Source organism: Mustela putorius, unplaced genomic scaffold (assembly GCF_011764305.1).
Source record: "Mustela putorius furo isolate JIRA1106 unplaced genomic scaffold, ASM1176430v1.1 tig00003867_pilon_pilon_pilon, whole genome shotgun sequence".
Lineage (NCBI taxonomy): Eukaryota > Metazoa > Chordata > Mammalia > Carnivora > Mustelidae > Mustela > Mustela putorius.
In genome coordinates this window covers 8,587,257-8,611,148 of record NW_025422019.1, presented here as the reverse complement: position 1 = coordinate 8,611,148, position 23,892 = coordinate 8,587,257, and the positions used below count along the sequence as shown (strand labels likewise).

General features: G+C 36.7%; 1 protein-coding gene across 8 annotated transcripts in view; it reads left to right on the top strand.

Annotated features, from left to right (window-relative positions):
* EPB41L5 (erythrocyte membrane protein band 4.1 like 5) overlaps positions 1-23,892 on the top strand; it is a 145,822-nt gene that overhangs the window by 95,166 nt on the left and 26,764 nt on the right. For all 8 annotated transcript variants that reach the window (XM_004759768.3, XM_013060076.2, XM_004759766.3 and 5 more), the window contains exons 17-19: positions 7,195-7,358; positions 14,297-14,394; positions 21,023-21,151. In XM_004759768.3, coding sequence (XP_004759825.1) covers positions 7,195-7,358; positions 14,297-14,394; positions 21,023-21,151 — 391 coding nt within the window. The remainder of the gene's footprint in view (positions 1-7,194; positions 7,359-14,296; positions 14,395-21,022; positions 21,152-23,892) is intronic.

The window sequence follows — 23,892 nt, the reverse complement described above, 5'->3', positions numbered from 1 at the left end:
CTGAAATCAAGAGTCAGATGCTTTAACCAACTGAGCCACTGAGGTATGCCTAAGGGTGTTTTGAGGTTCATCCATGGATCTTAGTCTGTTCTTTTTAATTGCCAAGTAATAGTCCATTGTATGGATATACACATTTTGTTTATCTGTTCACAAGTTGGTGGAAATTTGCATTGTTTCTTTGGGCTACTATGAATAATGTTATGAACATTCCTGTATATGTCTTTTTGTGGACATAAGGTATCATTTCTCTTGGATGGACTCTTAGGAGGAAAATTGCTGGATTGTATGATAAATTTACATTTTAACTTTTTGAGGTATTGGCAGACTGTTTTCCAGAGTGGAAATACATGAGGGTTCCAGTATTTCCATATCCTCTCTAACACTTGTTATTTTGTCTTTTTTATTATAGCCACTGTAATGAGTGAATTGTGGTATCTCATTGTGGTTTTGATTTGCATTTTCCTGAGGGCTGGTGATACTGAGAATCTTTTCATATGCTTATCAGCTATTTGTATATTGTCTGGAGAAAGGTCTGTTCAGCCTTTTGCCCATTTTTATATGGGTTACTTGTCTTTTTATTATTATAAGAGTTCTTTGTATATTTTGGATTCTTGTCCTTTATCAGATTTATCATTTGTAAAAATTTTCTACTAATCTTTGCCTTCTGTTTTCACTTCCATATTGTATCTTTTTTTTAAAAGATTTTATTTATTTTATTTGAGAGTGCATGCAAGCAGAGGGAGGGGCAGAAGTAGAGGGCGGAGAGAGAGACTCTTAAGTCTCTAGAGTCTCTTAGACTCCCTGCTGAGCACAGAGCCCTATGTGGGGCTGGATCTCATGACCCTGAGATCATGACCTGATCTGAAACCAAGAGTTGGATACTTAATCAGTTGAGCCATCCAAGCACCCCGCCATATAGTGTCTTTTGAAACTCAGACATTTTATTGAGATAAAGTCTAGCTTATCAAGTTTTTTTCTTTTATGGATTGTACCTTTGGTGTCATATCCTAAGAACATTTTGCCACCTCAAACTAAAATACTTTTTTCCTGTATGTTTTCATGAAATATTTGCAGTTTTAGCTCTTAATGCTTAGGACTTACCCATTTTGATTTAATTTTTATGTGTGGTGTGAGGTAAAGGTCTAACTTCATTTGCATATATATTTAGTTGTCTGGCAGCATTTTTTAAAAAGATTATTCTTTTCTCCATTGATTTGTGCTGGCAAAAATCAACCAAAAATGTAAGAAATTCTGAGCTCTTAATTCTTTTCTGTTGATTCACATGTCTATCTTTGTGTTGGTACCACTCTGTCTTGGTTACTGGGACTTAAAGTTAAGTTTTAAAATCTGGTGGTGTATATCCTCCAACTCTTATTATTAAAAAGCTATTATAGCTTTTTTGAGTTTCTATATAAATTTTAGGATTGGCTTATCAGTTTCTACCAAAAAAAAAAAAAAAAAGCCTGCTGGAAATTAGATCTTGAATGCATTGAGTTGTAGATCAATTTGGAAAGAATTCCTGTCTTGACAATGTTAATGTTCCACTTCATGCACATGAAATGTCTTTTCATTTATTTAGATCACCATTAGTTTATTTATTATAGTTCTAAGTATACAAGTCCTGCCTGTCCTTTATTAAATTTATTCTAAGATTTATTCTTTGTGATACTGTAAATGGAATTGTTTTAATTTCAACTTCCTGTTTTTCATTGCATAGTATACAGATATACTTGATTTTTGTATGTTGATCTTGTATCTTTTAACTTTGCTGAACTTAATTTAATACTTTCTAGGACTCTAGGAAATCTAGGATTCTGTCATCTGCATGTAAAAACCTCTTTTTTTTTTAACCTTTTCTTTCCAGCCTGGGTATCCTTGATTAACTTTTCTATTCTTTTCCTTTTTTTTTTTTTCCTTACTCCATTAAGTTAGAACCTTTAGTACAGTGTTGAGCAGAATTTTCTGTCTTATGGAAGAAAGCATTCAGTCATTCCGCCATTAAATGTGATCTTAGTTGTTGGTATTTTGTAAGTGCTTTTATCAGATTAAGGATGTTTTATCTGTTCCTTGTTTGTTAAAGAGTTTTTACCATGAATGGTGTTGAATTTGTCAAATGCATTTTCTGCCTCTGTTGAGATGATCATGTGTTTTTCTTCTGCTAATATGATACATTACCTTAATTGATTTTGGAATGTTAAACCAACTTTGTTTTCCTTGGGTAAATCCCACTTGGTCATGGTGGCCAATCCTTTTTATTTCTTACTTAACTTCTTTTCATGTCTTTGGCATGGTTCATTATTAAGGTAGTAATGGTCTCCTAGAATAAGTCAGGGAATGTTGCCTATTCCTCTATTTCTGAAATAGTTTGTTGAAGACTGATATTATTTCTTCTTTTAAATATTTGATAGCATTTACCAGGGAAGTCATTTGGGCCTGAGTTTTTCTTAGTGAGATTTTTAATTACTAATTCAGTTTCTTATATGTGTCTATTTAGATTTTGTGTGTTCTGTAGTAAGTTTTGGTCATTTGTACTTTTGAAGGAGTTTTTCCTTATTATCTAAGTTGTTGAATATATTGGTGTAAAGTTTCTAATGTTCCCTTATGCCATTTTATTTATTTATTTTAAAGTAAGCTCTACAGCCAACATGGGGCTTGAACTCACGACCCCAAGATCAAGAGCTACATGCTTCACTGACTAAGCCAACCAGATGCCCCTCTTATACCATTTTAATATATGTAGGATCTGTAATGATGTCACCTTTCTCATTTCCTGATATTAGTAAATAAATATTTATTTTTTCCTTACCAGTTTAACTAGAGGATATCAATTACGTTAAGTTTTTCAAAGAACTAGCTCTTGGTTTAATTCGTTTTCTCTATTGTTTTCTTTTGATACTCATTATTTTCTACCTTCCTCTTCCTTTGCATTTAATTTGTTCATCTCTTCGTAGTTTATCAAAGTATAAGCTTAGGTCACTGATTTCCCAAGAGAATTAACTTCTTTTCAAATATAGATATTTAGTACTATAAATAATTCCTCTAAGTATTACTTTAGTGGGATCCTACAAATTTGAATATGTAACGCTTTCATTTTTATTTAATTCAAAATACTTTTCCAGTCTTCCCTTTGGAATCTTTTTTGAGCCATTCATAATTTAGCATTGCCTTATATAATTTCCAAATATTGGAGGATTTTCCAAGTATCTTTCTGTTTTGGATTTCTAATTTAATTCTGTTCTGGTCAAAGAACATATGTTATATTTTATATGACTTGAATCCTTTTGAACCTATTGAATCTTATTTTATGGCCCAGAATATGGTCTTAATGGTTATTCTGTTTGCACTTGAGAAAAACATGTATTTTGCTGTGTTAGATGTAGTGTTCTATAAATGTTAATTAGGTAAAGTTGTGGTTAGTGTTGTTTAAGTCTATTATATTCTTGCTGATTTTCTGCTTGGTTGTTCTATTAGTTATTGAAATGGAGTATTGAAATCTCTAGTTGTAATTACTGATTTGTCCCATTACTCTTTGTAGGTCTTTGAGTTTTGGCTTCATGTATTTTGAAGCTTTGTCATTAAGTTCATAAATATTTAGTATTGTTCTCTGGATTAAAGTACTCCTTTATCCTGATACAATGATCATCTTCATGTTAAGTACTGTTCTCTGCTCCTGAACTCTACTCTGATATCAATATATTTAGTCAGGTTTTCTTTCAACTAGTGTTAGCTTGATATATCTTTTTCTATCTTTATATTTTCATTTTTTTAAATTTTCATTTTTAAATTTCTATATTTTTATTTTTAATCTTTGTTTCTTCATACTTAAATTGTTTAAATAGTCAGTATATAATTGAATTTTCATTTTCAAATCTTAAATGACAATCTCTGCACTTAAATATTAGTGTTAGATCATTTCCATGTATTATGATTATTGCTATGATTAAGTTTAAGTTTGTCATCTTTGTTTTTTCCTCTTTGTCCCATGTTTCTTATTCCTGTCTTCCTCTCTTTCTGCCTTCTTTTTTATTAATTACGTTTTTTAAAAACAATTCCATTTATGTCTTTTCTTCAGTCCTAATCTATAACTCTGTGTATTTTTTGTTTTGTGTTGTTTTATTTTTGCTTTAATGATTGCATTAGTGTAAACAACTTACCACAGTCTACATTTAAGGGATATTATACCATTTCATATATAGTATAAGAACCTTACTGTAGGGTACTTACATTTCTACTCCCTAGCCTTTTAATTTTCATTTCTCAAGCATTTTTACTTTTACATATGTTATAAATCCCATTATACAGTGTTCATTTTACTTCTGTCTGTAGGTTTTCCTTTAATATTTTTTTAGTGCAGGTCCTTGGTCATCAATTCTTTTGTATGAATGACTTTTTATTTCGACTTTTGTGCTTTTTTAAGATATAATTCACATTCTATAGCATTGACCATTTAAAGTGAGCATTCACCATTTAAAGTGAACATTCAGTGTTTTTAGGACATTCATAGGATTGTGCCGCCTTTATCACAGTTTTATTTTAGGACATTTTTGTCCCCCTAGCAGAAACCCCATACCCTTTAGCAATTGTTTTGAACAGTTCCTGTTCACTCTTACAGAGAAGGCATCTCCTACCCTAAATACTACAAAATGGCTGAGCATACAACACCCAACACTGGACAGATGAGATAGACAGCAATTTGTTAGTCATATATATTCATAGCTCAAGGGAGGGGAAAACCTTACAACATACAGGCCCATGTGGGAATTCTACCTGGGGGCACAGTGAATAAGCATGAGCTGTGGGAGGCAGGCTTTATAGTAACATGAGGATAAGGTGACCTCTGGTTTCCACCAGAAGATGTGATTACTTGTTTGAATAATTTCACAGGCTGGCAGGGAAGTAAAATTCATTAAGAACCAGGCAGAATACAGCTGGTATAGCTAGATGGAAAAATTTTCTCTTCTTTTTTAAGATTTTGTTTTTAAGTAATCTCTACACCCAGTGTGGGGCTCAAACTCAAACCCCAAGATTAAGAGTACAAGCTCTACTGACTGAGCCAGCCAGGTGCCTGAGGATCTTTTCCAGTGGATGGGAGTGAGGGGGTGGGGGACCATATCTGGTAAGAGCAGGGGAGTGCATTTGGGGCCCTGTGAGGCCCAAAGTGTCAAGACAGCACTTAATATTGAATCTTAATTTCATGGCTTACACCCCAGCAATCAGTCTGCATTCTGCCCTGATTCCTCCTCCAGCCTCTGGCAGCCACAAATCTACTTTGGTCTTTATGGATTTGCCTGTCCTGGACATCTCATGTAAATGGACTCATAGATTGTATTTTGTGTCTGGCCTTTTCCCTTTAATGTCATGTTTTCAAGGGTGATCCATGTTGTAGCATGCGTCAGTACTTCACACCTTTTTATTGCTGGTTAGTATTCCCTTCTGTGGTTATACCACATTTTATTTCTCCATTCCTAGTTGATGGGCATTTGAGTTGCTTCCACTTTTTGGCCGTAACGTATAATGCTGCTGTGAACATTTGTGTACACATTTTTTGGTGGACATATGTTTTTATTTTCCTTTGGTATATGCCTAACTTTTTCTTTGTTTTTTAAATAGGGTTTTGTTTTTTGGTTTTTGCTGGCTATAAAATTTGGGTTGATATTTTTTTCTTTCAGTGATTTCAAGATGTTCCCCTTCTGCCCTCCAGCATGTATTACTCCTGATGAGAAATCTGCTGTCATCTTTATCTTTATTCCTTTGAACATATATTGTCTTAGGCTGCTTTCAAGATTTTCTTTTTATCATTGGTTTTAAGCAGTTTGATTATGATGTGCTTAGGTGAGTTTCCTTCATATTGCTTGTGTTTAGGGTTTTTTAAAGTTTCTAGGATATGTGGGTTTATTTGTTTCACCAACTTTAGGAAAACTTCAGCCATTATTTCCTTAAAAATTTATTTGGTCCCATTCCCACTTTGGAATTCAAGTTACTTACACAGTACACTGTTCGAAGTTGTCCCACAGCTAACTGATATTCTTTTCATTTGGGGGGGATTCTTTTTTCTCTGTGTGTTTTATTTTGTATAATTTCTATTGCTCTGCTTTCAAATTCAGTACCTTTTCTAATGTCAAATCTGCTGTCCATCCTAGTCAATATATTTTTCATCTCCATGCTCTCAAGAAGTTTGATTTGGGTCTCTTATTATATTTTCTATGTCTCTGCTTAACTTTGTGAACATACGGAATGCAGAATGCCTTCTCTGCTAATTCTGATGTTAGTTTTTATTGATTGATTATTCTTTTAAATATGGGATATCTTTTTTCTGCCTCTTGGCATTCTGGTAATTTTTCAGTGTATGAGTGATATTGTGAAATTTACTTTGTTGGATGCTAGATAATTTTATAGTCCTCTAAATCTTCTTGAGCTTTGTTTTAGGATGCAGTTACTACTTGGAAACAGTTTGGTCCTTTCAGGTCTTCCTTTTATTATGTATTAGGTGGGCCTGTTGCCATTATTCTCCACTACTGAGGCAAGATCTTTCTGAATATTCAGTGCCTTGTGAATCATATATTTTTACAGTGTGGGAACAGGCACTGTGGCCCATTGTGAGTGCCACTAGTTCTTTTTCCAGCCAAAGGGAGAGAGGAAATCCTGTTGGATGATTCATTCCCCAGCCTAAGGGAGTTTCCTCACGTGTATTCTCTGTTGGTCTGCTGAATATTGCTGGGGACCCTCTGCAGATCCTCAGGATTCTCTCCTTGAAGTGCTGCTCTCTCCCTTCTGGTGCTTTATCTCCCTTAGTCTTTCTAGATTCTCAGTTAAGGGACTTCTCCATGTTCTGTCTCATTTCACCTTTTCTGCACCACTGTGTGGAAATTCTCTGAAGGCCATCATAGGGCTTACCTTTTTTGTTTCCTGAATCTGTTATCTGATGTCTAAATATCTTGAAAATAATTTCTTTTTTTTTTTTTTTTTTTACCCCTTAGGTTATTTTAGGGCAGAGGGGATGGATGCTAAATCTTGTCCCTTTTGCACCATTTTTGGCTGGAAAAGGTCTGCCCAAAAGGTTTTGACAGATAACTAAACCAGTTGAGATGCAACCTCTTACATGGATTTTTTTTTTTTACCCAACAGGTATTTTTGTTAGTATTTAAATTCATGATACATTTCTCGGTCTAAGTTAGTCTTCTTTCACCCTTCCAGCTTGCCTCTGAATACTGATTTGCTAGATAGTCCAGAATTACTGGAAACAACCATTGATGATATAGTTGGGGCACCTGACACTCTGGAAATACCCCAAGCGCCAGAAGAAGTTAACATAGTCACCAGGCAAACTGGATTGGAAGGAACTAAAGAGGAATGCGGGAGTAAGTAAATGTTCTATGTAACATCAGGGACAACTTTTTATTTCACGTCTCTTTAAAATTAGCTATTTAAATCTGTTTTTTCAAGAATATTTTATGTAACACTTGGATTTTAAAATTTAATAAAGAATAGTTATTTTTTTTTCTGGCTTGAGGGTCCATCGAAATAGTTAAGAGCACAAATTAGGACAATTAAACATTTGTGTCATTTATAAGTCATTAAGCATTCATGACTTTTCAAACTTGCTTTGTACTGTTTCTTGGATGAAAATTAAGAGAAAAAAGATTTACTTAAGGATTTTCTATATAGCACAGGATTTAATAAATGTTTGGATATTCCTTTGGCTCCTAGAAAGTATTTTGTTATTAATGAGGAGTATTGTTGCCTGAACCTGCAAAAATACACAATCCAGGAAGAGTGCTGTTTTTTAAAAGATTAAAAGGGCCTATTCTCCTGAAACTGTTCCAAAAAAATAGAAATGGAAGGAAAATGTCCAAACTCATTTTATGAGGCCAGCATCACCTTGATCCCAAAACCAGACAAGGATCCTATCAAAAAAGAGAATTACAGACCAATATCCTTGATGAACACAGATGCGAAAATACTCACCAAAATAGGATTCAATAGTACATTAAAAGGATTGTTCACCACGACCAAGTGGGATTTATTCCAGGGCTGCAAGGTTGGTTCAACATCCGCAAATCAATCAATGTGATACAATACATCAATAAAAGAAAGAACAAGAACCATATGATACTCTCAATAGATGCTAAAAAAGCATTTGACAAAGTACAGCATCCCTTCCTGATCAAAACTCTTCAAAGTGTAGGGATAGAGGGCACATACCTCTATCTATATTTATCAAAGCCATCTATGAAAAACCCACTGCAAATGGCATTCTCAATGGAGAAAAACTGAAAGCTTTTCCACTAAGGTCAGGAACACGGCAGGAATGTCCATTATCACCACTGCTATTCAGCATAGTACTAGAAGTTCTAGCCTAAGCAATCAGACAACAAAAAGAAATTAAAGGCATCCAAATCGGCAAAGAAGAAGTCAAACTATCACTCTTTGCAGATATGATACTATATGTGGAAAACCCAAAAGACTCCACTCCAAAATTGCTAGAATTTGTACAGGAATTCAGTAAAGTGTCAGGATATAAAATCAATGCACAATCAGTTGAATTTTTTTTTATACCACCACCAAGACAGAAGAAAGAGAAATTAAGGAGTCAATCACATTTACAAATGCACCCAAAACCATAAGATACCTAGGAATAAACCTAACCAAGGAGGCAAAGAATCTATACTCAGAAAGCTATCTGTACTCATGAAAGAAATTGAGGAAGACACAAAGAAATGGAAAAATTTTCCATGCTCATGGATTGGAAGAACAAATATTGTGAAAATGTCTATGCTACCTAAAGCAATTTACACAATTAACAAGTCAGGAAATGACAAATGCTGGCGAGGATGCGGAGAAAGGGGAACCCTCCTACACTGTTGGTGGGAATGCAAGCTGGTGCAACCACTCTGGAAAACAACATGGAGGTTCCTCAAAATGTTGAAAGCAATTTACACATTTAATGCAATCCCTATCAAAATCCCATCCATTTTTTTCAAAGAAATAGAACAAATAATCCTAAAATTTATATGGAACCAGAAAGACCTCAAATGCCAAAGGAATATTGAAAAAGCCAAAGTTGGTGGCATCACAATCCCGGACTTCAAGCTCTATTACAAAGCCGTCATCATCAAGATAGTATGGTACTGGCACAAAAACAGACACATAGATCAATGGAACAGAATAGAGAGCCCAGAAATAGACCCTCAACTCTGTGGTCAACAAATCTTCAACAAAGCAGGAAAGAATATCCAGTGGAAAAAAAGTCTGTTCAACAAATGGTGCTGGGAAAATTGGACAGCCACATGCAGAAAAATGAAATTGGACCATTTCCTTACACCACACACGAAAATAGACTCAAAATCGACCAAGGACCTGAATGTGAGAAAGGAATCCATCAAAATCCTTGAGGAGAACACAGGCAGCAGCCTCTTGGGCCTCAGCCACAGCAACGTCTTCCTAGGAACATCACCAAAGGCAAGGGAAGCAAGGGCAAAAATGAACTATTGGAATTTCATCAAGATTAAAAGCTTTTGCACAGCAAAGGAAACAGTTAACAAAACCGAAAGACAGCTGACAGAATGGGAGAAGATATTCGCAAACAACACATCAGATCAAAACCACAATGAGATACCACCTCACACCAATCAGAATGGCTAAAATTAACAAGTCAGGAAATGACAGATGCTGGCGAGGATGCGGAGAAAGGGGAGCCTTCCTACACTGTTGGTGGGAATGCAAGCTGGTGCAGCCACTCTGGAAAACAGTATGGATGTTCCTCAAAAAGAGCTACCCTATGACCCAGCAATTGCACTACTGGGTATTTACCCTAAAGATAACAAACGTAGTGATCCAAAGGGGCATGTGTACTCGAATGTTTATAGCAGCAATGTCTGCAATAGCCAAACTATGGAAAGAACCTAGATGTCCATCAACAGATGAATGGACAAAGAAGAGCGGTGTATTTACACAATGGACTACTATCAGCCATCAAAAGAAATCTTGCCATTTGCGACAACGTAGATGGAACTAGAGGGTATTATGCTTAGCGAAGTAAGTAAATTGGAGAAAGACAACTATCATATGATCTTCCTGATATGAGGAAGTGGAGATGCAATGTGGGGGGTTTGGGGGGTAGGAAAAGAATAAATGAAACAAGATGGGGTCAGGAGGGAGACAAACCATAAAAGACTCTTAATCTCGCAGAACAGACTGAGGGTTGCTGGGGGGAGGGGGGTCAGGAGAGGGTGGTGGGGTTATGGACATTGGTGGGGGTGTGTGCTGTGGTGAGTGCTGTGAAGTGTGTAAACCTGGCGATTCACAGACCTGTACCCCTGGGGCTAAAAATACATGATATGTTTATAAAAAAATAAAAAAATTAATAAGAAAAAAGATTGAAAGGGAATCGTAAATTGCATATTGAAAATTTCTATGTATTTGTGAATTTGGTTTGGCAATAAAGCATAAACTGCCTTTAAATATAGGGGCTTTCTATTGAATCTCGGTGTAATATGTGTTCATTTAAAAGCACCTCATTTATGTGGCTATTCCCAATTTTGATTTTTTTTTAAAGATTTTATTTATTTATTTGACAGGCAGAGATCACAAGTAGGCAGAAAGGCAGGCAGAAAGAGAGAGAGAGGAGAAAGTAGGCTCCCTGTTGAGCAGAGAGCGCAAAGCAGGTCTTGATCCCAAGACCCTGAGATCATGACCTGAGTCAAAGGCAGAGGCTTTAATCCACTGAGCCACCCAGGCGTCCCGCCAATTTTGATTTCTATCACTAAAGTGGGACACCATCTTTAAACAACTTACAGGGAACTGCCAGTAAGTACACTATGGTCTCTGAAAAGCATAGAGTATAGCAGTAGTATGTAGTAATTTAGAATAGAAAGTGTTAATGAAAAGTTACACCGTGCTTCAGGTTAATAGGACATGTTTCAGTACTACTGGTAATTGGCTTTAAAAATGTATTCCTTTGTTCCTTAAGTAATCAATACAAATAGAAAGTGAAGGAAATGTTCTTAGCCAGAAGCAGAACTAGGTTAATACAGAGTGTTTCCAGGGTTAAAAATAAAATAATCTTTTTTATAGAGGTGGCAGTATTGATTTTATATATACATTCCATTTTGATTCCATTATACAAATGCAAAAAACAATTTTTCCTCTCTTTCAGTGATGCCATAGCATAGTGTTGGCAAATTGCATTTATTTAGTGTATGCTTTCCAGGAAATTGTTTTGGTTTGGGAGAACATGGTAGAATGAACTTAGGAAGATGCCTAGAAAATAAAGGAGCAAGTAAGATGTAATAACTCTTTAAATAACTCTCTGATATATCAAAGAATTTATTTTATGATGCTTTATTGGTGAATCTTGGATCAGCAACTTCAAAGGATAGGGAAGCAGGTTTAGAATCAGTATAGAGGAGACTTAAAAATCTCTCTGCCATGTATTGGAAGTAGATACCTGATAGTAAGTGAGCACCTCATTACAGAAGGTACTCAAGCAGAGCTTAAATGATATTAAAGTTGTGGCAGAAGAAATTATTGTGTAGTGTGGAGGTTTCATTAATAAGATTTACTGAGTCAGATGTATAACATTTGTTCAAAGTCATTCAGTGAAAATAGAGTGTTTTGCTATTAAGAATTAAGGTCTTAGAATCCTGGTGTCCAATTTATTTTGTATTTTCTTTTGGCTATTATGTCAAAATCCTGATTCACATGGGTAAGTTGTTATAAATAGTAACTTTAAAAAAATAGCTTATCCTGTTATTTTAGGATTTTCCTCAGCCAAACAGAAGTAGCACAGGAAGCTTTATTTTAACCAGAAAATGCCCCTAACCCAATATTTTTAGATTTTAAGTTTTGGAGTATTTATTGGCATAAGATAAAGTATTTGTGGTCTCAACATCATCATGTTAAAATTTAGTATTGCATAATTTGAAGCGTTAAGAAAACCAGGAGAAAAAAAAAAAACCCAGGAGATATAAATTAAGAATGTAAATGGAGGCACCTAGATGGCTCAGTTTGTTCATTGTCTCTTGATTTCCACTCAGGTCCTAATCTCACTTGAGATTGAGCTCCACACTGGGTGTGGAGCCTGCTTAACATTCTCTCTCTGCCCCTCCTTCCTCCTCTCTTAAAAAAAGGTATGTAAACAAGTAGGAAAGATTTTGTGAAGATCAGTGTTGAATTTGTGATTCTCAGTTTTGTACATTAAAATTACCTGGAAAGTTTTAAGAACTACCAGTAACAGAAAACTACCTCTGGAAGTTCTGTTATCATGGTTCTAGGATCAGCTCTAGGAATCAGTATTCCTTAAAACCTCCCCATCTGATTATAATGTGTAGCCAAGAGAGGGATCCACTGAGTTAATTAATGGATACTTTTATAAGATCTTTTTTATCTTATTTGATTTTAAAAAGGAGCAAATGATTTCATAGTGTTTTCCTCCCTTTTACTGGGTTAAATAGGAATTACTACGCATTCAACAGCTTTTTTTGGGTCAAGTAACAGTGTAAAAACTTAAACTCCTACCAAATCATCCCTGCGTGGCAAGATTATTAGAGTGGTTAATTTTTTTTTCCCAAGATTTTATTTATTGAGTACCTGGGTGGCTCAGTTGGCTAAGCATCTGCCTTTGGCTCAGGTCATGATCCCAGGGTCCTGGGATCAAGTCCCACATTGGGCTCCCTGCTCCGTGGGGAGGCTGCCTCTCCTTCTTGTTCCTTATTCCTCCCTCCACTTGTTCTCTGTCTCTCAAATAAATAAATATAATCTTTCTAAAAAGTTTTTATTTATTTAATAAATTTAAAATATTTTATTTATTTGAGAAAGAGAATAAGAAAGGGGAAGGGCAGATGGAGAGGGAGAAGCAGGCTCCCCCGGAGGAGAGCCCAATGCAGGGCTTGATCCCAGAACCCCAGGATCATGATATGACCCAAAGGCATACACTTAACCTACTGTGCCACCTACTGCGCCACCTAGGCGCCCCTAGAGTGGTTAATTATTTTTAAATAAAGTTCATTTAAAGCTGAACTGTGTTTAATATATTATCTTTTCAATGGTTAGAGAAATTTATTTGTAATGTGTTTTGCAGCTGGGCAGAACATAAGACAAAAGGCTTGTCCTGCAAGCCTTTTGAAACATCTTTGAAATACCTTGTGTTTCAATACATACTCTGTTGAATCAGTTAATGAATAATGTATGTTCTTAATCTGTTTGCTCCACAGAAGTGTAGTTTTAGGCAGTGTATATAGTTAAGGTCAAGGAAAGAAAGTGGCAAAGTACTAAAGTTTGGCAGGAGGTGCCACTTCCAGTCAGCGACTAGAGAAGAATTAGGCACAAACAAGTCAGCTGCAAAAGACTAGAAGCAGGGGACAACAGTTGAAAAGGACTGCTGCCACGAGCAACTCCACAGTCTCACTTTTATTGGATAGAAAACAATAGCCAACAGAAGGATTGATGAAGGTCAAACGTTAATCCCGCCTTGCAGACAAGCAAGAAGGAGGATAAAGTTTATAGTTAAACAAGCACATTCAAAGGACTCATCTAACTAACAACCTGCTTCTGGGAAGAGAAAGGAGCGATAAAGGATAAGGGGCGCTTCTGGGAAGAGAAAGGAGCGATAAGGGATAAGGGAAGCAGGCGGTTTTCGTTCCACCCTGAGCTGACCAGGCGTTCCTGGGTGCTCAGCTTCCCTGAAGTAGGTGGCGCTCCGCTCCACCCTGGGCAGGCCGGGCATCCCGGCTGCATGGCTTGTGTGAAGGGGCGGCCTTCCGCCCTGAGCGAGCTGGGCATCCCCAGCTGCCCAGCTTCAGGGTCGTATATCATCCTTCTCCCCAAAGATCTGTTTCCAGTATATGTATTTCTTAAGGCCATATCTAAATGTGCTTGGTAACTAGTAAAATCCTCCAGGGGTTACAGTTTAAGTAACAAATTGTTCCGAGGGGCAGCAGCAAGGAGGAGCTTGCTTGTATTGTGGTTATGGAAGGATGGTGTCACAGGTGTTCTCTGCCTTTTCTTGGTATCTTTTGGCTAGTAAGCCTTCTTAACCAAACATGCTATTGAGATTCCATACCTAGTGGCTTTCTACATATGGTATAGATACAAGGCAATATTCCTGTAATGTAGGTTAACTCTTAAATTAATAGTTATCTGGTTGTAGAAAGAAAATATATTTATTTTCTACAGAATTCCAGGTTATTCCATTTAATTGTTGGTAACTGGTATTGGAAAAACAAAACGTAAGTATATGCCCTCACACAGCTGTGACAGCCTGGCAGACTAAGAGGCCATGTTGCCATTTTTTTTCCAGCATTAAAAGAGGATTCACAGAAGCTCAAACACCTTGAAGTGGAAAGCAGTCCATTGCCAACTTCTCGTCCCAACGTTGATGTCAACATCAACAACCAGGTATTCATTTCTCCTTCATATACCTGCACACATCTCCAGACCTCCTAGAAATCCCTGCTTTTTCCAAAGCTGATACTTTCTCTTTTATTTTTCTGGGGAATGTATGTGTGCTGACTTCTTTCAAACATATTTCAAAGGCACAATTCTTGGATGTTCGGGAGGAAAGGAGGAAATTCGGGCAGTGATAGGAACTGTGAGGTCATCTCCTGAGTGTTTTCCAATAGGTATGCAAAGAGTTGTGGCTGTTTTAAACTTACTGTTTTGATTTAGCCCATTCTTTTTCTAATTCTGTTCAATAGGTACTGATGTAGTTGAAGATGACAGCTTTTTTAAAATTACAAAAGGATTTGAGACAATTGGGTGGCTCAGTTCGTTGAGCATCTGACTCGTGGTTTCAGCTCAGGTCATGATCTCAGAGTCCTGGGATCAACCCTGCACTAAGTGGGGAGTCTGCTTGAGATTCTCTCCTCTGCCCCAGTCCCTTGCCTCTGCCTCCATGCCCCGTGTGCACACTCTCTATCTCTCTCTCACTCAAATAAATAAAAATAAAATTGCAGAAGGGTTTGAAAAGTAGCTGCTCTGTCATATAAATAGGAAGAGAATGGAACTTGAGATGCTTCAGCTTTGTCCTTCATAACTTTCACCACCCTGTGCCCTTCGAATTTTAGGTGTGGGGTGTGGGGGGGTGCATACCAATTTAACCAATTAAACTTCAGTTAATTGCTTGAGTGTAATTTAAAATTTTTCTTAAATAGCTTAAAGGAATAATTAAAGTAAATAGAATGAGATAAAAATAATTCATTTTAATCTGCTACTAGATGTCCCTACTAAGTGGAAGAGTAAATTTTAGATAATGATCTAGAGACACCCTTTTTTTCCCCCTATATATAGACAACAGATAACATGGATATGTTGAATGAATTTTGTTTTGATTTTAAAGAGGAAAGGGGACCAGCTGGTTTGCAGTGTTGTTTCATCCTTGGATAACTAACTGGAATTTCTTCGGAGGCCAGTGTGATGTAAAGAATGATTCTCTTCTTTCTTGCCATTTTTCAAACTATCCTTTTGAATCGAGGTTTTTTTTTTTTTCTTTTTCTAATATGTTTTTGCTTAGAAATGTCTTTTAGAAGCTGATTAAATTTCAGACTTTGATTTTCTTTTTTTAAGATTTTAGTTATTTGTCAGAGAGAGTGAAATAGCACAAGCAGGGAAGTGGCAGGCAGAGGGAGAAGCAGCTCCCTGCTGAGCAAGGAGCCTGGTGTAGAACTTGATCCCAGGACCTGAGCCTAAGGCAGACACTTAGCCAACGAGCCACCCAGGCATGCTGACTTTCATTTTCATGACCCCTCAATATTTTTCAATTGTATTTGTGTGTTTGGTTTCATATTCTCAGTTGTTTTACTATCTCTGTAAGTAGAGGAATACGGGGTCAGAAGCAAAAGAGTTAATTGAAAGCTTTAGATGGAAGTTTTAGATGGTTAGAAACTAATGAGGGAAAAATGTAATGGAGGACTGGAATAATCCTAAAGGAGAATGTGACTGGTGAATCTTGGTGGGCATAGGGTGGGGGAAGAGGAGTGATTGTTACACTGGAAGGGAGTTCATCGACGTGTTTCTTTTGTAAAATTCCCTGCATGTCTCGTTATAATATAACTGAGGCTCCAAAGCAGAGGACCTATTCAGTTATTCTTGAAGCCTTGAAAAAAGAGGAGTGTGTAGGGGGGTTCAGTGTAGGAAAGGGAGTATTAAGAGTGGCTTTTAGGTAAAGGACAGTGTTCCATCAAGAAACAGTCTGGGGTTCACATAGCTAGGAGAAATATTAGCTAATATTTAGTGAGAGCTTATTCAATGGCAGGCAGGAACAACAAGACCTCAGTGTTGTACTAAAAACTAGGAGACATCTGATCACCTTACCATATGTCTTTAGAACTAGAGTGTTGTATAAAAGTTGATTCATATTTTATTTATATGACACATTTTTAATCCATTCTGATTTCTCTACCTCTATAATCAATAGTTCATGTTTGCTTGGGGAATACAAATTAATCTGAATAATCAGCTTTACTAACTAAAGTAATTTTAGGATGAAAAACTTGTAAATAAAATATATTGTTCTAAAGCAAAGTATTAGTTTTGGATGATCAGCTCTAAGAATTGTATTACTAAGAAGCTTTAAGCCATGTTAGGTTCAGACTAGCACTACTGGCAGTAGAGCTGACTTCAAATTCATGTCTTTAGAACCCATTTTAGAGGGATCTCATGCCATGTGAGACCTGTGTTACCCCGGATTGATGCAGTCATTTGATTTCCAATACACTGTTGATTCAGCTCTACCAACGTGTTTGCTGTTTACTTTTTTATAAGATAAACTAATGAGGGGCACCTGGGTGGTTCAGTCTGTCAGGCATCTGCCTTGGGCTCAGGTCATGATCTCAGGGTCCTGGGATTGAGCCCTGTATCGGGCTCCCTGCTCAGTGGGGAGTCTACTTCTCCCTCTGCCCCTCATCTTGCTCCTGCTCTCTCTAATAAATAAATAAAATAAATAAATAAATAAAATAAAAAATAAAAAATAAATAAATAAATATACACCTTTGTGTGTATTTAGTAACAATATAAGGTAAACTAATCTTCTAAAGCAGAATTCTTAACTTGCAGATCATGGATCTATTCATGAATAATTATGAGGAGGGCCTTAAACTCTGAAATTGAGTATATATTCTTTGTTATTTTTTTTAAGATTTTGTTTATTTATTTGACAGCACAAGTAAGTAGAGCAGCAGGCAGAGGGAGAGGGAAAAGCAGACCCTCTCTCTGAGGAGCAGGGAGCCCAATGCAGGACTTTATCCCAGGACCCTGAGATTAAGACCAGAGCTGAAGGCAGATAGTTAACTGACTGAGCCACCCAGGTGCCCCTTGAATACATATACTTGTCATTGATTCATTTATATATTTTTTCTGAAAAGTAGATCCTTATTTTGTTAAATTCTCAAAAGGGTCCATGACTCAAAAAAAGAATGAACCATCACCAACCTTAAAACAACTCATTGAATCTCTCCAAGGTACTAAAAAGAACTTTACTTTGGTTAAAAGGTTCATGTAAATATTTTTTAATCCAATCATTTCAGTGTTGGATCTCTCAAAATTAGGACCTCTTATAAGAATGTACCCTGTTTCTTGTAGATTTTACTGTTTACACTATTCACCTTGGTTGTTTGACTAAGTGTCCTTCTGATAGATATTCACATTTCCCAGTCAAGATTGTTTTAAGAGTGCAGGTCTGCATCTGGTGGCATTCTGCCTGGAACGTAGGCAAACTTCAGATCAACTATAACACCTCTCACCTAAGTTCTCCTGTAAGCTGACTCTGACAGCCAGGACTACTCTCCATTAGAGTTGGAGTAGCCATAAGTCATTTCAGTTCAGGTCTCATTTGGGGTATTTAGGAATCAGGGTGTCCTTTTAATGCTTTTGGTCATCTGTTTGCCACATTTTGGGCACTCAAGGCAGTCATATCAGCAGCATAGTAACTGGCTGACACTGAAATTATGTGCTATAATAAAATAAAGTGAAAATATTTTAAAGCTGTTAAACTCAACTTGTATTTCAGTAATTTTTTTATGTACTCATACATCGTAATTGTAGAAAATAGATTTAAAGAAGTAGGAAATTTTAAATCTTCATTATTCACTACTAAGAGATAACTACAGTTAACATTTTTTTTAAATATTTTATTTATTTATTTGACGGACAGAGACCACAAGTAGGCAGAGAGGCAGGCAGAGAGAGAGGAAGAAGCAGGCTCCCTGCTGAGCAGAGAGACCAATGCGGGGCTTGATCCCAGGACCCTGAGATCATGACCTGAGCCGAAGGCAGAGGCTTAACCCACTGAGACACCCAGGCGCCCTGACACTGTGTTTTAAAACAAATCAATTATAAATGATGTTCTTTATTTTGAGGACATATTATAGGCAGTAGTTAACTTGCGTCATCACTGTATTTACTCAGTTACCTGTTGAACGTTTAGATTATTGCTAGTTTTCACTGTCATCATCAGTGCTGTGACAAACAACCTTCTAAATAAATATCTGCCATCATCTGAGTATTTTCCTGGGAAGGAAGTAGTAGGTTAAAGTACAGGCAATTTTAAAGCCTTTATGCTTTTGCAAAAATTGAAAGATGGTAACAATTTATACTTTTATGTGTGATATGTGTGTTAATTACTTTTTTTTAAACTTTTATTTATTTATGACTGAGAGAGTGAGAGAGGGAACACAAGCATGGGGGAGTTGGATAGGGAGAAGCTGGCTCCCCACTGATCAGGAGCCTGATAATGGGCCTCAATCCAGGACCCTGAGATCATGACCTGAGCGAAAGGCAGAATGCTTTACAACTGAGCCACCCAGACGCCCCTGTGTGTTGAATTCTTGTTTATGTTTGGAATAAAAACAGAAAAAGAAATCTCTGCTTATGTCAAGAGGCAGGTTGCTCTGAGAATCCTATAATGTCAATATAAACAATTAACAAGTAATTTCAACTCTGAAACACAATTGACTCTGAAAAGCAAATGTCAAAAGTATTTGAATTAGCCATGATTTTTCTTTATCGAGATATAATTGACAAAATTGTAATATATTTAAGGAATACAACACGATGATTTGATACACATATACGTTGTGAAATGATTTCTACAGTTGAATTAATATACCTGTTACCTCATATAGTTACCTTTTTGGTTTCTTTTGTCTTTTGGTGAGATATATTCTCACCAAATTCTCAAAAGGGTCTACTCTCTAAACAAATTTCAAGTATATGGAACAGATGATTAGCTATAGCCACCATGCTATATATTAGGTCCTCAGAATTTAATTCATGTTATAACTGGAAATTTGTACCTTTTTACCAGGCTTTACCTATTCCCCACCCATGGCAACCACCATTCTACTTTCTGTTTCTGAGTTGGATTTTTTTTGTTTATTAATTTGCACATGTAAGTAATACCATGCGGTATTTGCCATTCTCTGACTTGTTTCACTTAGCATAATGCCCTCCAGCTTGATCCATGTTGTTGTAAATGGCAGAGTTTCCTTCTTTTTTTAAATTGAAGTATAGTTGACATGCAATCTTACATTAGTTTCAAATGTATGGCAGTGATTCTATAATTACATGCATTATGAAATGCTCACCATAAGTGTAGTTACTGTCACAGTATAAAGTCATTACAATATTTGACTATGCTCCCTATGCTAAGATTTCCTTGTTTTTAAAGGTCAATAATGTTCTATATAAACATTTACATTCACCACATTTTTGATCCATCATCCTTCCATGGATGTTTATGTTATTTCCATATCTTGGCTACTGCACATAATACGGTAGTGAACATGGGAGGGCAGAAGTCTCTTCAGAATTGTAATTTTGTTTCCTTTGAATATATGCCCAGAAGTGGGATTGCTGGATTATACCATATGAACTACCTATAATTAAAAAAGGAACTTTTTTTAGGGACTAAAGGACTTTTTTTAGGGACTTCCTGCAATTAATAGGAATCATTCTCAAGACTAGGCAGTCACGAGTTTAGTCCAAAGCATTGGTTCTTAGAGTTTTATGTGTATTAGAATCACACATATGGAAGCTCCTTCAACATTCAGATTTTAGGGTTCCACACACAGGCAGATGTGTGGAAACCACACTGAGAAACACCAAATCAGAATAAGCACATTAATTAAATCTTTCAAATCTGAAAGAACAGCATAGTGTGTAATCCCATACATAGCAGCTAATCTGTTTTACGGAACAAAAGCTGTGTCTAAGACTAAGAAAATGTTTAGAGTGAGTTTGTTGTTTAGACCAGCCTTAAATATTAAGCACAGTAAGTATAGTGATAAAGTGTTGTTGTTGTTGCCACTCAAGTTAAGTATCATTTGTAATGCAGATAATTTAAAGTACTTTTTTTTTTTAAGAAGGCTCCATGCCAAGCACGGAGCCCAGTATGGGTCTTAAACTCACCATCAGAAATGAGATCAAGAGCCATATGTTTAACCAAGTGAGCCATCCAGGAGCCCTTAACCTTCTTAATTTGCTTCGTTCCATTTATTGCTTTTCATAATGGTTTATTTATAATGTTTTCATTGTGACCTTCACTGACTGGACTTGGGCTTTGTTCTGTTATTTTCGTAGTCTATACTTGAGAGGGACTGTTTGTGGCTAAGAAACATAATTCTAAACAAAATCTTCTACTGGTGACAGCTCCAGAATTGCAGTGATTAGCCTGTGTAGGGCCTAACCTAAAATCAGTTGAATTACAGCAGACCGCTCATGTTTTCCATGTACAATTTCATTCAAGCATTTGTCCTGAATGATGTAGTTAAGTTATTCAGTTGCTTTAAAGACAGGAAATTGGACTTGATGATTTCTTGAGACCCCTACCAATTCATATTTCATGAAATCATTCTCTATTGTGCCTTAGTTTGAAACTGCATGTAAGAGGTGACTATTCTTGGACTAGGACATGACTATTTAAGACACGTGATTTCCTGGTTGTCTGAATATGAACTTTTATCGGCACCTTTCCTATTTCCATATAACTATAGTACATCAGAGTTGCTTACAGTATATTTTTAATATCTAGGAGGAGGTGGTGAAGTTGACTGAGAAATGTCTTAATAATGCCATTGAGAGCCCAGGATTGAATGCCAGAAGAGTTCCTCCTGACTTGAAGAGTAATATTTTGAAGGCTCAGGTAGAAGCAGTGCATAAGGTAAGCTGCCTTTATTTATTTACTTATTTATTTATTATTTATTTTCTTTCTTTTTCTTTTTTTAAAAATTATTTTTATTAACATATAATGTATTATTTGCCCCAGGGTATAGGTCTGTGAATCATCAGGCTGACACATTTCACAGTATTCACCATAGCACATACCCTCCCCAGTGTCCATAATGGTAAGCTGTCTTTAATGGGGATAGTCCTGATGAAGGGAAAAGAACAGCAGAGAGACCCAAAGACACGACCTAGCTAGTGATTAGAGATAGAGAGTAGTACCCATACACATGCTCAAGATGGCAGAATGCCTTCCTGAGTCTCAGTAGAAGCTAGATTAAGAGGGGACAGTCATGGGATAAAAAGTTGAAAGTAAAGACCCTCTAGGGCATAAGAAGTTCTTTTTTCTTTTTAAGTCAAATTCCTATAGAAGTGATTCTCTAATCTTTGCCACTTTTATAGCCAGAAAATGTAATGACTTTGAGTTTCTTATCAACACTAAGTCTGTGGTTTTAGGTCTTTCTTTAGCAATCTGCTATTCCCCACCACCCATCTGCCCTCAGTTTGGCAGAGTTATGTGTCACAAGAGTGACAGTTACAAGGTGAAGGAGTTGGCTGTGGCATTGTGAAGGATGCAGTGGGGAAGGACCAGTCCCCATGAAGTTTATGGCATCCATCTTCTCCAAAGTCAGTTTTTCCTTGGTGCTCCCTAACTTTCAGACTTACCCTCCATAGTAAAATCAGAACAGAATTCCTTCTCACTAAATCACATTATCAACTAGAATTTTGAAATACCCTGTTGTTGAGAAGATGCACTTTATCCACTCTGTCCCCAAGCACAAGCCTTAAAGGGAACTTGAGATGAATTGCAGAATATTATTCATGCGTTAGTTACCTATCCTCTCCCCACGAGTATAAACCTAAGACATAATATTTGCCTGTAAAAGTAAATGTAAAATATGACAGTACAGGCTCTGGAATCAAACAACTTGAATTTGAACCCCATTTCTAGTCTACCACAAACTAGTGTTGTGAGTTGGCAAGTTAGTTTCTCTGAGCCTCAGTTTAATTATGTTTAAAAAAGGATATTGGGGGGCGCCTGGGTGGCTCAGTGGGTTAAGCCGCTGCCTTTGGCTCAGGTCATGATCTCGGGGTCCTAGGATCGAGTCCCGCATCGGGCTCTCTGCTCAGCAGGGAGCCTGCTTCCCACTCTCTCTCTGCCTGCCTCTCTGTCTGCCTGTGATCTCTCTCTGTCAAATAAATAAATAAAATCTTTAAAAAAAAAAAAGGATATTGGTAGTACCTACCGGTAGTTTACAAGGATAAGATAATATAATGTAAAGGACATGGAACATAAAGAGCATTTAATTAAGTGTTGAAATCCCCAATGTTGAAGCTGCATGTTGTATTAGCAGTAGTAATTGTTGTCACTGCCTTACATTTCATTTACAGTTTTGGATTTTTCTTGACTTGAGCAAGAAAAAATAACTTGAATGACCCTAAAATAAGGAGATTTCATTTTATAGTTAGAAACCTTCCCATGAAGAAAAATCAAGGACCTGATGCCTTCATTGTTGAAATCTACTGAGCTTTTAAGGAAGAAATAAGAGTTCCACACTAACTCTTTCAGAAAATAGAAGAGGAGGGAGCACTTCCCACCTCATTTACTGATACTAGTATTACCCTAGTACCAAAGCCAGAAAAAGATTTTATATGAAAAGAAACCATAGACCAATACCCCTCTTGTACATAGATTCAAAAATCCTTAACAAAATAGACTAAGTAGCATTTACCTCAGGAAAAAAAGTTGATTTATCCTTCAAAAACCACTACAGTTCTCCATATTAAAAAGTAAATTATCTTGGGGCGCCTGGGTGGCTCAGTGGGTTAAAGCCTCTGCCTTCAGCTCAGGTCATGATTTCAGGGTCCTGGGATCGAGCCCCACATTGGGCTCTCCTCTCAGTGGGGAGCCTGCTTCGTCCTCTCTCTCTCTCTGCCTGCCTCTCTGCCTACTTGTGATCTCTGTCTGTCAAATAAATAAATAAAATCTTTAAAAAAAAAAGTAAATTATCTCAATTCATATGGAAAAGGCATTTCACAGAAATCAGTACCCATTTGTGATAAATGCTCACAGCAAACTAGAAACAGAAGAGAGCTTCTTTTCTTTTCTTTTTTTTTTTTAAGATTTTATTTATTTATTTGACAGACAAATCACAAGTAGGCAGAGAAGCAGGCAGAGGGAGAGGAGGAAGCAGGCTTCCTGCTGAGCAAAGAGCCCAAAGCAGGGCTCAATCCCAGGACCCTGGGATCATGACCTGAGCCGAAGGCAGAGGCTTTAACCCACTGAGCCACCCAGGTGCCCCAAGAATGGAGCTTCTTAAGCCTAATAAAGGACATTGGTGAAAAAAATCTACAGCTAGTCGCACTTCATGCTGAAAAACACATTCATGGCCAGTATTAAGAACTGACCATGCCTGTGTTGGCAGTGTTGGAGCTTCTGCAGTGCACATGGCTGGTAAGAATATAAAATGTTATATAAGCACTTTAAGAAGAATTTGTTGATGTTTTAAACATATACTTCCCACATGATTACACAGGTCCACTCTGAGGTATTTACCTAAGAGAAATAAAAACATAGGTTTACACAGATGATAGTACACGAGTCTTCTTAGCAGCATTATTTGAAATAGATAAAAACTAGAGACAACCCAAGTGTCCATCAGCAGGTAAACATAAACA